We start from the raw sequence: 13,833 nt of genomic DNA, 5'->3' as shown, positions 1-13,833 counted from the left end.
TATCGGACCGATTCTTACCGATTCGTTTAGGATGCGATGATCTGACTGAGATATATAGTCCCAGTAGGGTGTGAACAACTATGCTTTCTCTCCCATGCTGGCTCACTTGTCGATCTCACTACCAAATTTAGTTCACGGTAGAAACGATCATAAGATATCATTTGTTATTCAAACATACAATTTCTGGACTATCACAGCATTGTAGTATCCTCAACGGTCCATCATGCCCACTACGAACAAAATCGAAGATAAGCCGGAAGTTGAATATGTCGAAAATGGTGATGAGCAATTGAGAAAAGAAGGCGCACAACATTCTTCTAGACAGATGAAACATGGTGACAATGCTTTGAAGTATTTGGGTGATGAACGTGTCGAAGTGACTGAAGCAGATGTAAGTACCATATAAGTCTGTTATCCTTGTCCTCTTTTATTCGGGTGCTAATGGTATGATTCTATTTGTAGAACACAAGGATTCGACGTGCAACAGATAAAAGGATCTTATCAATTCTGATCTGGGTTTATTTCTTACAAATATTAGATAAATCAGTTTTAGGTTATGGAAATAATTTTGGAATGTCAACCGATACTCATCTTGTTGGAAATCAATATTCAGTTTTGGGATCAATTAATGCTATAGTTCAATTAGCTTGGCAACCTTTTTCGTCATATTTATTGGTCAAAGTACCTGCTAGAATTCTCATGCCTGTTATGATTTTCGGATGGGGTGCCGCTCAAGCTTGTATGGCCGCTGCCACCAAGTGAGTCTATTGCTTTCTATTTGGCTCTCAAGCTTGTACGTGACTCAGCTGACACTCTGCTTTGTTCTTTTCTGTATTGATAGCTTCTCAGGATTGATGGCTTGTAGAGCATTACTTGGTCTATTCGAAGCTGGATGTTTACCGTTGTTCTCGATAATGACTGCTCAATGGTACAGAAGATCCGAACAACCTATCAGAGTCGCCGCGTGGTATTCTACCAATGGGATAGCTACCATCGTAGCTGCATTATTATCATTCGGATTAGGTCATATCAACTCTGACAAAATTGGAGGATGGCAAGTTATCTTTATAGTCTGTGGAACTATCACTTGTATCTCAGCTCCAATCGTTTATTTCGTTATTGATTCAGATGTCCCTTCCGCTCGGTTCTTAAGTGAAGAAGATAAACCCAAAGCTATTGAAAGGCTAAGAGCAAATCAGACCGGTACAGGATCAAACGAATTTAAATGGAGTCACGCTTTAGAATTAGCTTATGACATAAAATCTTGGATGTTCTTGGCTATGACTCTTCTTTTGAATGTAGGAGCAAGTGTAACAACGTACTTTGGCCCTTCACTTTTGTCGTCTTTTGGCTTCGTAAGTTCTCAAACGACTATGTGTGTCCTTTGTAAAATCGAATGAATCTTGAAGCTGACAACGCCTTCGTTCTTGCTTGATTCGTAATTAGGACAAGTACATCACAGCTTTACTTAATATGCCATTTGGTTTCCTTCAATTCCTGGCTATCTTAAGTGGATGTTATGCCGCTCAAAAATTCAAGATCAAATCAGCAATCATAGCAGTATACATAATACCTGTTATAGTTGGATTAGTTTTACTTTACGTTGAAGGAACAGCGACAGTATTCAAAACTGGTCCTGCAATGGCTGGATATTATTTATTATCATTCTTATTTGGTGGAAATCCAGTCATCGTCTCTTGGATGGTAGCCAATACAGCTGGACAAACCAAGAAAGCTTTAATCATGTCTATATACAATGCAGGTTCAGCAGCAGGAAATATTATAGGTCCATTACTTTTCAAAGATCAAGATAAACCTCATTACGTTCCTGGAGTCAAAGCTGTTCTTGGTATTTTTTGTGCACTGTTAGCTGTAATCGGATTCGAAGTTGTCATTTTATTCTTCCTCAATAAACAAAGACAAAATCAACGTGTCGCTCATAACAAACCTAAATACATCAAAGACACCTCAATGTCAAGTAAATATCAAGCTTATGGAACGGATGATCCAGAAGGTGTTTTGGGTCAAAATGGTATGTTTATGCCAATATCTGTTTCTTTTTTTGGACATCGTCAGTTGCTAACATTGCTTTGCCTGGGCTCATCTTTTAGCTTTACTCGATATGACGGATTTCAGAAATGATGAATTTGTATATGTATATTAAATAGAAAGAGTACTAGTCCAAAAAATCATGCATGTATACATATATCGAAGCTGCGTTACCTTTTAATTCGAATTTGTACCATTTCGTCCAGTTCGTGGTCGTGAACGTGAACGTGCTCGAGAACCATACCATGGACAATGTATGACCACCACTCAGAGTTTCGCCCCGAGCTCAAGTACCGAGCTCTGGATGCCGGTGAAGTGGTATCCATCGCTAGCGTGACCCCACGAAGCACATCCTTGGGAAATTCCAAACAAACGATAAAAGTGGCACCTCGACTCCCCATGTACGTGCATTATCTCCATGTATAAATCGAAAAGATCACACTGGATCTCAACAAACATACCTTACCTCTGTTATATGTAAGCGTATAAGAAAAAGCTTCACAAAATTCATATGTATTGTTTACATGGTACGTGTATATATAGTACAAATCTTTACTGTGTGCTACACTGTTTTTACCTTCTTCGAGTCTTTTTCAGCAATGTTTTGAAAAACGCCAGTCGTTCAATCAAAAAAAATGCCATCAACCCTTTGATTTTGGTCTTTCTCTATGCATGAATTCCCACCATCCATCCAATTCTCTCTTCTCAAAGTAATCCCAACCATTTCGTTCATACCAAAATTCTCTCAAAGTGAGGAATCCAATCGAGCTCATTCTATTTTCAACTTTTGCTCGATCCCACCCTTCTTCCCTGGCTTCTCTCTTCACTCTATCCAAGACACCGTTTCTTGCTCTTGTGTGAATTCTGTCCATGTGATACTTGATATCATGAGAATCATCATGTGAATCAATGTGTAAAGCTGTTGTACCGATGTTGATTATATTGATATGGACGTTTGGGAATTTCACACATAGATCAATTAATGAACAATAGTGTGGTCTGGAAACTAAATCGACTTCATTATAATCCCATTGCCTATAAGGTTGAAATATCAGATGAATGGTTTTCAATTTTTTCGAAGATGAGTTAGGATAACCTAAGTGCTGTCGAAATTTGTATACGGATCCACATCCATCATGATGGGTATTACAGGAATTCGTGACCAAAACTAACGTTTCCATATCCGTGAAAAGATCAGGTTGGATAACCGGATCAAAGTCCAGTAATTTAAGATCAATGTTTCTGAGCATGACTACTTTAGGTCGAAGATCTTTAAGGAATGAACATCGCTTATGTCCCCCACGATGTAATTCAGCCATGTCCGAGTGAGTTTGAGGTTGGAGGTTTAGTTCTAGCATCTTCAATGAGGGTAATTTGAATTCGTTTCTTAGTTCCCAACAGGATTGGTATTTATGATGAGTGAGATATAATGTTTCGACACCTTTCAGCATATCCTCGGAGAGACAATCTAACTGGTGAAGCTCTTCGATGTCAGTCTCTCCATCTGACTCCGAATGTTTGACGCTGCCTTCTTGGCTCTCATCTGTCATTTCGACATCACCGTCGATTTCTTCTTTTCGGTCTTCCTTTTCAGCTTGTTGTTCGTCTTTATTCACATCATGCTTTGCTTCTTCCCCTTCATCTTGTTTTACATCTTCACTCTCATCTGGTGTTCCAGCTTCCTTTTCGTTCTCCTCTTCAATCTCCTTCATCACGATATCCTGATCTCGTTCTGCGCTTTTCACTTCACCGGGTTTGATGGTACTTGCACCTTCCTTGATATCCTCTGATGGTAACAAGACTATCTGATCCGGAGTTTGAATTGCTCTTCCAGCTAAAAACTTTGTGCCAAGTCTCAAATCCCTCCACAGAATGGGGAATGCAACCGAGTAAAAGTTTTTAGAGACCAAAGAACAGCTAGCCAAAGTACTTTGATCATAAGTTGTGTACAGAGAAAATATTCGGAAGAGAAGTTCATTTGGGAATTGAGGCGGAGCTTTAGCTGGTCCGAAGAAGACTGGATGGGTGATCAGAGGGAATTGAGCCCAAGGGAAAAATACATCAGAATGATTGAATGTGAGGTGTCTAGCCGGGGTAAACGCCTGAATTCATTGAGGTTAGGATTATTAATAAGCTCGTTTGACATTCACAAGCGGATGACTTACCAGCATGTTGAATCAGCTTTTGGAAAGAAAGCGGCACCTGATGGTCGAGTGTATTCAGGTGCAGTGTGCAGTGTGTCAGGAAGGGAGAAGTTAGGGCTGTAGGATTGTCAGGATGAGAAGAGATGGATGAATGAGTTTTATAATGATGTACGAGCCATGAAATTACTTTTGGGGAGTATGCAACATGTCTGATGAAGAATCACATGCTGCTTTGAACTTTGGTTGATCATGGGAATGTTTCAATTTGTGACACACAAAGAGTATACCACTACGGTGAACCTTAATGACGCACAGATCTCCTCTTGATTTCCCTTCTTTTGATCCGCACAGACTCCCTTTTTACCTTGGTAGACGACTCATGACTTTCTTCCATCTACTCAACTCTTCACTGTCCATCCATTCATACCATTCTTCATCTTCAATGAACTCTTCCAAAGTGGCAAATGTTATATCGTTGAAATGATCTTTTACATCGAATTCATCAATAGATGATGACTCTGCCCTGAGCTTGTCACTGAGTTTTCGGACGATTATTTCTTCCGCTTCTTTTTGAGCTTTGACAACGGAAAGGTATCTCCAACATGGATCTTTCATGATCGTGGACCCTGCATTAACAATGCAGAACGATACATTACTTGATTCGCACATTGAGAGGAGCTCCGATATGATATACAGATTCAGTTCGTTCCAATCATTTCTCCTCTTTCTCTCTTTGCTTTCGCCGGGTGCAAGGGGATCGAACAGCCAAAAGATACGTTCCAATTTTGGTAGGTTTGGGAGAAATGGTTCCCATCCGTTACCTTGATTTTTCTCAAAAGACGAACTGATAAATACAAGTGTCTCAACTTGTTCCCATAGTGAAGTAGGGATGCTGGGGATATTCAAATTGATCATTCGGAGTGATACATTTCTGTTAACTACCGTTTGAGGGTGTAAACCCTTCAGTAAAGGACATTCGGAAGGTGAAGTTCCAGAGTAAGGTATATCGCTATTGTGTAAAGGTTGAATATGCTGATGCCTTTCTCCTAATTCCAATTGGACCGACTTGAGATTTGGCAGTCTCATGCGATGATCGTGATGATCCAAGCAATAAGAGTTGGGATGATAGCCTATGGCAAGATGGCGGATTTCGCTCAAATGATGGATACCTAATCTCAAGAACGGTGCATTTGATATCACCTCGATCCCTTCTTGAGTACGGTCTCTATCTACAAATTCGACTGGTCTGGACCATCTATACAGCTCCGGAGTCGCCAACCCATTCCATGCCCTAGAGACAGCACAACATGAAGCTAAAGTACCTTGATGATAAGAAGATAGAGCTGAGAGTATATCAATAATGACCTCGTTAGGCAATTGTGGAATTGTTGGTTCTGAGAGTGCGTTTACGCTTGACATGTGACGGATTATGAGAATAGTTGCGTAGAGTATTGTACGTGAAGTCAGGACCATAGTCATATAAGATAAGAATGGCTAAACTGCCAGTCGGGTGCATCGGTGATGTATTCAAGGCCACAAAGGAAGACAATGGACAATGGAGGATCAATCAATCAGTCCATACTGTTTTTGATTGAACGGGTAAACGTCACAATTCTGCATGTATAGTAGCTGGATCATGTGATGATTCGAAAACCCGCAGTTGTACACTTGAGAAGTCGATGTATCCTCGTCATGATTGTGTGTATTCGTATCTGGCTCAGCTTCTTACCAGCCAGGCGACATGAATGCAGAGGGACATTCCGTCAGAAATAGATAAATGATAGGACAGAATGGCTGGAAGAATCTAGTCGACATACAATGTGAAAACACTCTCGCAAGAACTACAAGAAGGCGTCGAAGGAGGATGATACATGATACATGATGATGACGATCCATGAGCAACTCTACTTGACGTTATAAATATACAGGTTGACTTTTCACATCTTTACTTGGGATCTTCTACTAGACTGACATTTCATCACTGTCCTTCCCATTCGTGCCATTTAGCCTCTTCTACTTACTTCTTCCTCCCCCCAGGATTCTTCTCACTACAGGTCCATGGCTTTCTTCCATTCCTCCATTTCAGAAATATCGAACCATTCCCACCGAGTTTCTTTTTGCAAGAACTTGCAAGTGCGATGGACTTGAACTTTCTCTGGAGGTCACTGATGTTGGCAGTCAAAAATCAATAAGGGAGGTTTAGCGTTGCCAAGAAGGCTCTGAGGGAGTCTTCAGCTGGTACCAATCGTTAAGACCCACCACTAGCTCTGAAGTTCTGCGGGAGGTGGCACCGGCGTTGACTATAGTAATTGGTACATTGGGAAAGGACTGGGAGAGATCAACCAGCAACTACTCCTCGATTGGCCGCGGATCCCACGACACAAGTCGGTTTGAGAAGAGCTTGTCGGGTACGAAAAGCCATAGAGATCGACTCATTTTGGGAGCTTTTGGAGAGAAAACATCAGACTATACATCGATACATATCAGTTTCTCCCCCGTCAGCTGAATTGTGAATAACAGTATCTACGGCACTCATTCACACCAGAATTGTTGTGGTGCTTGACAGTGAGATTTTGAACTTGACTTCTGAACTCATGAGACCAATTAGCTATGTCCACAAGAGTATCACTTCCCTTGTCATTTAGTGGATCAAGAGGGATAACCTTGACCTATCGCCAAAGAGTTGGAGCAGCGATAATATTGCATGTATCGGAAGCCAGACACCATGATGCTAGGGTTGCTTGATCGACTGAAATGAGATTGGAGATGATTCGTTGGATAATTTCAAGTGGGAGTCGAGTCATAGCGGTGCGCTGACAAGGTCTTCATTTCGCTACGCATGGACCATTTTCAGTTATCAAAACAAGAAAGATGACGAAGCTGGTGATCACAATGTTCTCACATGCCTAGACCAGGTTATGTGTATACACTGAAGGGAGACATGGCCTTGGCAAGCCCAAAGTGCAGTCAGAGATGAACAGCTGAGTGAGATTTCCCACATTGGAACGTATTTTAGGTGTACTGTATATGTACGATCCAAAAAAATGTCCTCTATGGACATCGGTATGTGATCTCAGATCTCTCATTAGATGATATATCTTTTCACTCAAATTACTACGTCTAAGACCAAAGAATAACATTCTAAGGTGATAGAAAGAATGAAGAATTGAAGAAAGATCAAATCGTCTACGCATCGATCTCTTTCCACCTCCTGCCCCACTCTTCACACTCCTTTCCCCCACTTTCCCAAGTTCATGATCCACTTGATGGTAGTTGACGCGTCTTCATTAAGAGAATATATACATGTTTGATTACATCAACTTTCATTACTTTTTGATTATCTTTCACATTCCTCTTTCTTCCCCCCAACGTCCACCTAAGCTACCTTTTACCTAATCCTCTCTTTATTGAGATCGATCTCCTCTTGATCGTAGCATCCGAGGAACACAGTATCTCTGTCCATCTTCTGTAATGCCGGTGAGTGATTGCACCGAGCTTCTTTAGTATGTTTGTACAATACGAGTACTGGTGTCATCCACGGTATCCAACTTGAAGTGCTTGATTGAATCAGGAATCGTGATATCGAGCTGACTATTCCACTTCTTGGCTTTATCTATTTTGCAGACCACAAGAAGTGGAAAAGAATCCTTTCCAACTTCATCCATACTCTCCTCTTCTAGGAAGCAGACCAAGCGCACCAAGCGCACCAACAACACCAACTCTCTGGACCATTCAATTCCAGCGATCCAAACTAGTCTCCCAGACGACATCATCCATAACATCATCTCAAACCTCTCAGCATACTCCGGCACTTTAGCCAATTGCTGTTTAGTCTCGAAGATGTTTTATCGAGTCGCTTCTCCTGTCCTTTGGAGACATCTCAAGTTGAATCCTTGGAAGATAGATGATGGAAAGAAAGTGTTGGATGGATGTAAGGAGAGTTTCGGTGGAATTAACGATCGTCAAACTGGACGCAAGAAACATAGAGAAGATGTGAGAATATTCAGTCTCTGGGACCATCCTCCCGAATGGTGTCAACCTCAAAGGAAAACAGCTCTCACGCTACCTAAGTTACAGGTTCTACGTATTCATACAACCATGAAAGCTATTCACATTTTCACCCCATACGACAGTGAAATCCCCAAATGTCGAATTCTCTCCAACCTTTCTCCGAGTCGATTAGTCTTACGTGGTATCCCTCTCTACAACATCGATCTATCTCGTATACCTTTATCCGAGTCGTCCTGGTCCAAGATGGAGGAGATTACATTTATATCTTCGGGTTATGAGGCCGCACGAAATAGCTCGTGTTGCCACCGCTTCACGAGCGTCTTCGCTCTTCCGTCCCTCAAAAGAATCTTTTGGATATTTGACCCTTCGTCGCCACCTCATTCTTGGAATGCAAGCCAATCTCCGTCTATCCCCCTTCACTGTTGCTGTCTAGTCAAATTATTGATACAGCTCCCTAAAATTCCACTCACGATCGTCAATCTCGATGCCACCGGTATATACCATCCTGGTAGAGTCGGTTTAAGTTTTGAGGATATCAGTTACATAGCTCAAAATTATTTGATCGATGGTCTTACGCAAGTAATGGATGATTATGGCTGGAACGAAGATCAGATACAAGAGAGATGCGAGACCTTTAGGTTCGTCTCACTCCAAGGTTATATCGTGGATGAGGATTGGGTAGATATTCTAGACAAGAAAGAATTAGACAAGTGGGTGAAGGTCATGCAGACTCAGGAGGAAGACAGGCATCAAGACAAAGCTGAAAATGGGGATGGAGACGAAGATGATAAACAGATTGAGGACGAAGATGATGACAAGGATTGTGACGAGGAGGAGACTGAACAAGAAGAGGTGGCGGGTTGAGTTCGCATAGCTCGTGTTCGCAGAGGTGTCCCCTTCAAATCTGTACGGTTCTAACAACAGTATATAGTATCCAGTGTGTCAGTGTGTATCAGTTCCATGTCGTTATTCTCTTTCGGACTGAATGTTGTGATTTAAGAGTTCATCGTGTTCGTTAAGTTGAAACTACAGTATGCCACTTCCCCGCATTATCAGTGACGCAATGAGGGATGCGGGGTAAAATCAATGAATCATCGTCATATCTACTCTGTGTTATGCGCATATCCCCCTTTTATCCCTCTATTTTTGTCGATGAAAAGATAACATCCTCTTTAGCTCTTCAACGAACCACAATCTCAACAATACTTCTGTTATCATCACTTAGTTTTTGAACAAGCAATAACAACTACACTTCTCAATCACAATAACTCGAAAACAACTTATATCACGCAAAATGGATTTCCTCAAGAAAATGGCTACCGACGCAAGTAAGTGTTCTCCTTCGGCCACCCGAGGCTCAGCAAAACTGAGATTTGGAGCTTATACTGATATGGGAAATTGTACAGTGAGCGGCGATGAGAGACAACAACAACAACAAGGAGGTCAAGGTCAATATGGACAAGATAATGAACAAGGACAGTACGGACAAGGTAACCAAGGTGATTATGGTAATGAACAAGGTAGTTACGGTGGTCAACAAGGTGGATACGGTGGTCAACAAGGTGGCAATGAATATGGTAACACTGGTGGTGAACAATACAACAGACCTCACGGTGAAGGTGGTGCTGGTGGATACTCTAGTGGTGGTGGAGCACCCACTAGTAAGTCCTAAGACGTCTACATCACCTTTGCTTCCCCTCCTTTCTGCCTTTTTCCAAGGATTCGATCACAATCGATATTCTTACTTCTGCCATTTTGTCTATTCATCCTGAGGGTTCTATGAGGAATCGTCATTAACATCCCGATTATAGTCAACGAAAACACAGCTATCAACGCTGCGAATGAACACGCCGCCAACGGAAGCGAAAACTCATCATTGTTCTCAACTGCCATGGGATTCTTAGGAAACATGAACAAAGATGATAGTGACGTAGATGAGGACAAAGTTCAACAGCAACATGACGAAGCTTATTCGCAAGGTAACGCAGGTGGAATGAGCGCCAACGCTATTGGAAGGTAAGTAATCCTTTCGACATGAAGACCTTTCCACACAGAAGGCTATTTGTATTGACTGTACTCCCTTTAGTGCCGCAGCTATGCAAGCTCTCAAGTCATTCACTTCTGGGCAAAGCGGTGCTGCTTCTAGCAGTGGTGGTGGCGACATGCAATCCAAGGTGAGTGATACAAACTGAATGCGACGTTTGATGCGACATGCCGAAGAGGGATACATCGCTGAATGTTTCATCATCAGATCATCGGTATGGCCATGTCCGAAGCTGCTAAGGTGAGTCTTTCCCCTCTGACTATGTGTGTTCTGTATAGATGGAGTAAGCTAAATATGAGTTGAACGAACAGCTTTTTGACCAATCTGGCGGTGCCGCTCAAGGCAACAAACAAGATGCCGTCACTTCAGCCGGTCAAACAATCATGAAATTACTCATCAAATCTCAAATGTCAGGTGTAAGTTCATAATCCGATTGAAGAGTACATACATCACACAGCTAATTTACGGCGGACAGATGATGGGCGGAGGTAATTCTGGCGGCCTCTCAGGATTAATGGGAATGGTGAGTAGCTTCTTCTTCTTCTTCTTGAATGTTATCGTTCGATTCCCAATACTAAAGTGAATGGTATCAACTTAGGCTTCCAAATTCATGTAGATGATCCAATATTCGTGATCTGGCAGGCTCTTACTCCGGCCATGCGCGTGTGATTTGAGATACGATAACAAAAGAACCGAACAGTACACGAAATATGATGAAGGATCAATGAATGGAAGTTTTTTATGCAAATTAACATGTCAATGCATACAAATGATCATACCGTGCATGCTACAGTTCCACCATCAACGATGAGATCCTTCCAAAAAACGGGGCCAGCAAGAGTGTACGATTTCTTGTTGTCCGATGCAGAAGAAGAGAGTGAAGCTCTAGCTTTCCGAGGCTACTTCATTCGGACATTGGTTGGAAGCTGGAATTCCGGGGTGCAAGGGGGGGCACCTTGAATCTGATCTTGAGATTTGATGGCGGAATAAGTGGGGGAGGCGAAGGTAATTTGAATTTCAAGAATATCTTGGTGGGTGATTTCGAACTAGGTCTCAGGCTATAAGAACGAGTTTTCTGTTCGACCTTGGCCCTGGCTTTAGTCTTGGTGTTGTCATCGTTCTTGTTATGAGACTGAGGCTTGGACTTGTGGATCATACACATATTGCGTTATCTTGTGCGGTGATTTACCTTGTCTGTGACCGGTTTTACTATGTGATTGACCAAGATATATCTTACTCGAAGTATGAGATAGTGAGAGCTGATTCGACCTAAAGATAAGGAGAGAGGTCTGTGGTAGGTGGTTCGGTTTGGAGAAAGTGACAAGGCGAGGCAAGGCGAGGCAAGGCGACAAGTGACTGTGGCGACGATATAGCAAAATGGGTATGAGAGCGCTAGGTAGGTCGTTGAGAAATGATGGATTGAAGGAGGTAGATGAGTACGAGAATTGAGCGTTTGATAGGTTATCGACGCTCGGTGGAAAAAAAATACTACTTGATTACAGGTGTTCGATTAACAAGGGGTGGATGAGAAGTGTATTTCGAAGATGGTAGATGGAAAGAAACAAATGAATAAAGAGAAATAACTCGTTGAACAGATGCCATTATACCCATATCTACTACGAGTGTGAATACATTCTCATGAACTGTACAAGTAGGTATGTAATGAGAGATTTAAGGTTGATCAAAATATCCGCCTCATGTTGATTCGGCGATGCGTACTATATAGCCACACCACAAGAGAATGTGAAACCCGCACAGACTAGGTTGAAGATATGTCTCTGGTTTCTCGTCATTTCCCGTGGGATGTTTGCTGTCTATGTCTATGACGAGCAAAGGTCAATTTCGATAGCTCTGGGCTGGATGTCAGTCGATACACCAGCCTCGAAGGGTAATGGATCAGCTGAACTGAGAGAAAAGTAATTCCCATTCCCACTTTTGAATGACCTTCAGTCAGTCCTTCCTACATCTTCGAACCAGAAAGATGCAATGAAGATGTTCGAGCTCTCATAATTGATCATCTCATTGGATTATGATACATACAATAACGTATATACATATATATATATATGTTCTCTACAAAATAGTCCATGTGAATTTCAACGACTTTCAAGTCCTTCTTTTCTCTTTATTTTCACTGTATTTGATTTGATATATTTATTGGTCATAAGTTATTTCGTGATTTTTATCTAAAATTCTCTTCCTCGTCCATTTCAGAGATAATAAAATGAATGACCATATTTCCCATAAGATTAGGATTAGGATCAATACTAAAATGATCATTCCTATTTCTCGATCAGTTTTAGAATTGTTTTTAAGACCTTTATAAACTCGTCATAGGGGAAAAGGTTTTCAAGCGAAATCATTACCTTTCGCTCCACTCTTCTTGCCTTCAGGCGCATCACCACTTTTACAAGCTACTATTTTGATTTTGGGTGCTGTGACGATTTCAGATCTGTGTCAAGTACATCAGATGCTTAGTAAAACAGATATATGAAAGGGAACGCCCTTATTATGGTCTGTGTACGAATGAGGATTCGACATGCAGATCTCGGTAGAATCGATGAGAAGCAGACCAACTCACCCCGCACCAGTGCCTTCCATCTTGAATTGAGGATCTTTCACCACGAACGTCCAGACATCATCACATAATCTATATGTTGCTAAATGACCCTATCAAAAACGAATGTCATCAGCTTGTCACTTTCTCTCGGGGAGATGAGGTCTTGAAAGGACAGTTGATGATACATACTTTTACGGTAGTTTTGTTCTTGACACCTTTCTGTAAACATTCAGTGAGAGATTTATCGAACTGACAAAATCGGGTATTTAGCTATAAATTCTTTCGCCGCATCCGTTGCTCTGGAAGCCCAAACTATAGGGAGAGATACAACGAGATAAGACACACCTGCTGCAATACTCTCATAGCTAATTGAGGAGGTATATCACCTTGAGTAATCAATTCGTCCAAAGCGTCAGTGAGCGCCGTACCGATACTGTATTATCAGATACATCCCAGTCAGAGTGTCTGCTTTTGAGTCAATTCAGTACAGCAAAGCAGACATACCTTGATCCTCTATAGAACTCATAATAACTTTGACCAGCCGACATACCTGCTCGCTTTTCTAACTGACTAGAGCGAAGGCCTAATGAAAGAAGATCCAATACACTCGCTGTTCCGTGTATTTTTTGAAACGACAAGGATCGCGAACAGCGAGCTGCTTTCTGGTCAGTATGAATAGGATTTATAGCTGTGTAAGAAGGACAGAGGATGGATGAAAATGCATAACCAGATGGAAGTATATATAGATGAATGAAGTCAAATCGGTGGCAAACACTCAGAGGAACTCTCTTGTGCTTATATACCCGATGCAATCATTATTTCCATTATCAATTTATATCATTTTATCCCATTCTCTCAAGTTGTATCTAGTGATATCATCATATTATTCATATCATCATTATACAGACGCGTTTCAGGTTTATGTATGAGGGGAGCGAGATGATAATCTACAATCAAATCAATGAATTGGGAATACAGTTTGACAGGTAGAAAGGTGTGCATACGACATCTTGTCATCTAGCGAG

General features: G+C 41.6%; 7 protein-coding genes across 7 annotated transcripts; 3 read left to right on the top strand and 4 right to left on the bottom strand.

Annotated features, from left to right (window-relative positions):
* Positions 1 to 223: 223 nt before the first annotated feature.
* Positions 224 to 2,164, top strand: IL334_001720 (uncharacterized protein; the record flags this gene model as incomplete). The annotated part of the gene is made up of 5 exons (XM_062933475.1): positions 224 to 391; positions 463 to 758; positions 842 to 1,355; positions 1,447 to 2,032; positions 2,112 to 2,164. 5 exons carry the CDS (start codon positions 224 to 226, stop codon positions 2,162 to 2,164), a joined length of 1,617 nt encoding a protein of 538 aa, XP_062789526.1.
* Positions 2,165 to 2,690: 526 nt separating this feature from the next.
* On the bottom strand, positions 2,691 to 4,220 carry IL334_001719 (uncharacterized protein; the record flags this gene model as incomplete). Its single annotated transcript, XM_062933474.1, has 2 exons — positions 2,691 to 4,151; positions 4,215 to 4,220. The coding sequence occupies 2 exons, from the start codon at positions 4,218 to 4,220 to the stop codon at positions 2,691 to 2,693; spliced, it is 1,467 nt and encodes a 488-aa protein (XP_062789525.1).
* Positions 4,221 to 4,553: 333 nt separating this feature from the next.
* IL334_001718 (uncharacterized protein) lies at positions 4,554 to 5,612 on the bottom strand (the record flags this gene model as incomplete). Its single annotated transcript, XM_062933473.1, has 1 exon — positions 4,554 to 5,612. The coding sequence occupies one exon, from the start codon at positions 5,610 to 5,612 to the stop codon at positions 4,554 to 4,556; it is 1,059 nt and encodes a 352-aa protein (XP_062789524.1).
* A 2,052-nt stretch (positions 5,613 to 7,664) lies between these two features.
* IL334_001717 (uncharacterized protein) lies at positions 7,665 to 9,068 on the top strand (the record flags this gene model as incomplete). Its single annotated transcript, XM_062933472.1, has 2 exons — positions 7,665 to 7,670; positions 7,818 to 9,068. The coding sequence occupies 2 exons, from the start codon at positions 7,665 to 7,667 to the stop codon at positions 9,066 to 9,068; spliced, it is 1,257 nt and encodes a 418-aa protein (XP_062789523.1).
* Positions 9,069 to 9,498: 430 nt separating this feature from the next.
* IL334_001716 (uncharacterized protein) lies at positions 9,499 to 10,864 on the top strand (the record flags this gene model as incomplete). Its single annotated transcript, XM_062933471.1, has 8 exons — positions 9,499 to 9,532; positions 9,611 to 9,865; positions 10,016 to 10,220; positions 10,291 to 10,378; positions 10,456 to 10,488; positions 10,560 to 10,664; positions 10,724 to 10,771; positions 10,847 to 10,864. 8 exons carry the CDS (start codon positions 9,499 to 9,501, stop codon positions 10,862 to 10,864), a joined length of 786 nt encoding a protein of 261 aa, XP_062789522.1.
* A 288-nt stretch (positions 10,865 to 11,152) lies between these two features.
* Positions 11,153 to 11,410, bottom strand: IL334_001715 (uncharacterized protein; the record flags this gene model as incomplete). The annotated part of the gene is made up of 1 exon (XM_062933470.1): positions 11,153 to 11,410. The coding sequence occupies one exon, from the start codon at positions 11,408 to 11,410 to the stop codon at positions 11,153 to 11,155; it is 258 nt and encodes an 85-aa protein (XP_062789521.1).
* Positions 11,411 to 12,597: 1,187 nt separating this feature from the next.
* IL334_001714 (transcription initiation factor IIA subunit 2) lies at positions 12,598 to 13,356 on the bottom strand (the record flags this gene model as incomplete). Its single annotated transcript, XM_062933469.1, has 5 exons — positions 12,598 to 12,700; positions 12,830 to 12,918; positions 12,998 to 13,057; positions 13,154 to 13,241; positions 13,313 to 13,356. 5 exons carry the CDS (start codon positions 13,354 to 13,356, stop codon positions 12,598 to 12,600), a joined length of 384 nt encoding a protein of 127 aa, XP_062789520.1.
* Positions 13,357 to 13,833: the final 477 nt, after the last annotated feature.

This window comes from Kwoniella shivajii, chromosome 2 (genome assembly GCF_035658355.1).
Source record: "Kwoniella shivajii chromosome 2, complete sequence".
In the NCBI taxonomy this organism is placed as follows: domain Eukaryota; kingdom Fungi; phylum Basidiomycota; class Tremellomycetes; order Tremellales; family Cryptococcaceae; genus Kwoniella; species Kwoniella shivajii.
This window is presented reverse-complemented; position numbering and strand designations above follow the sequence as displayed.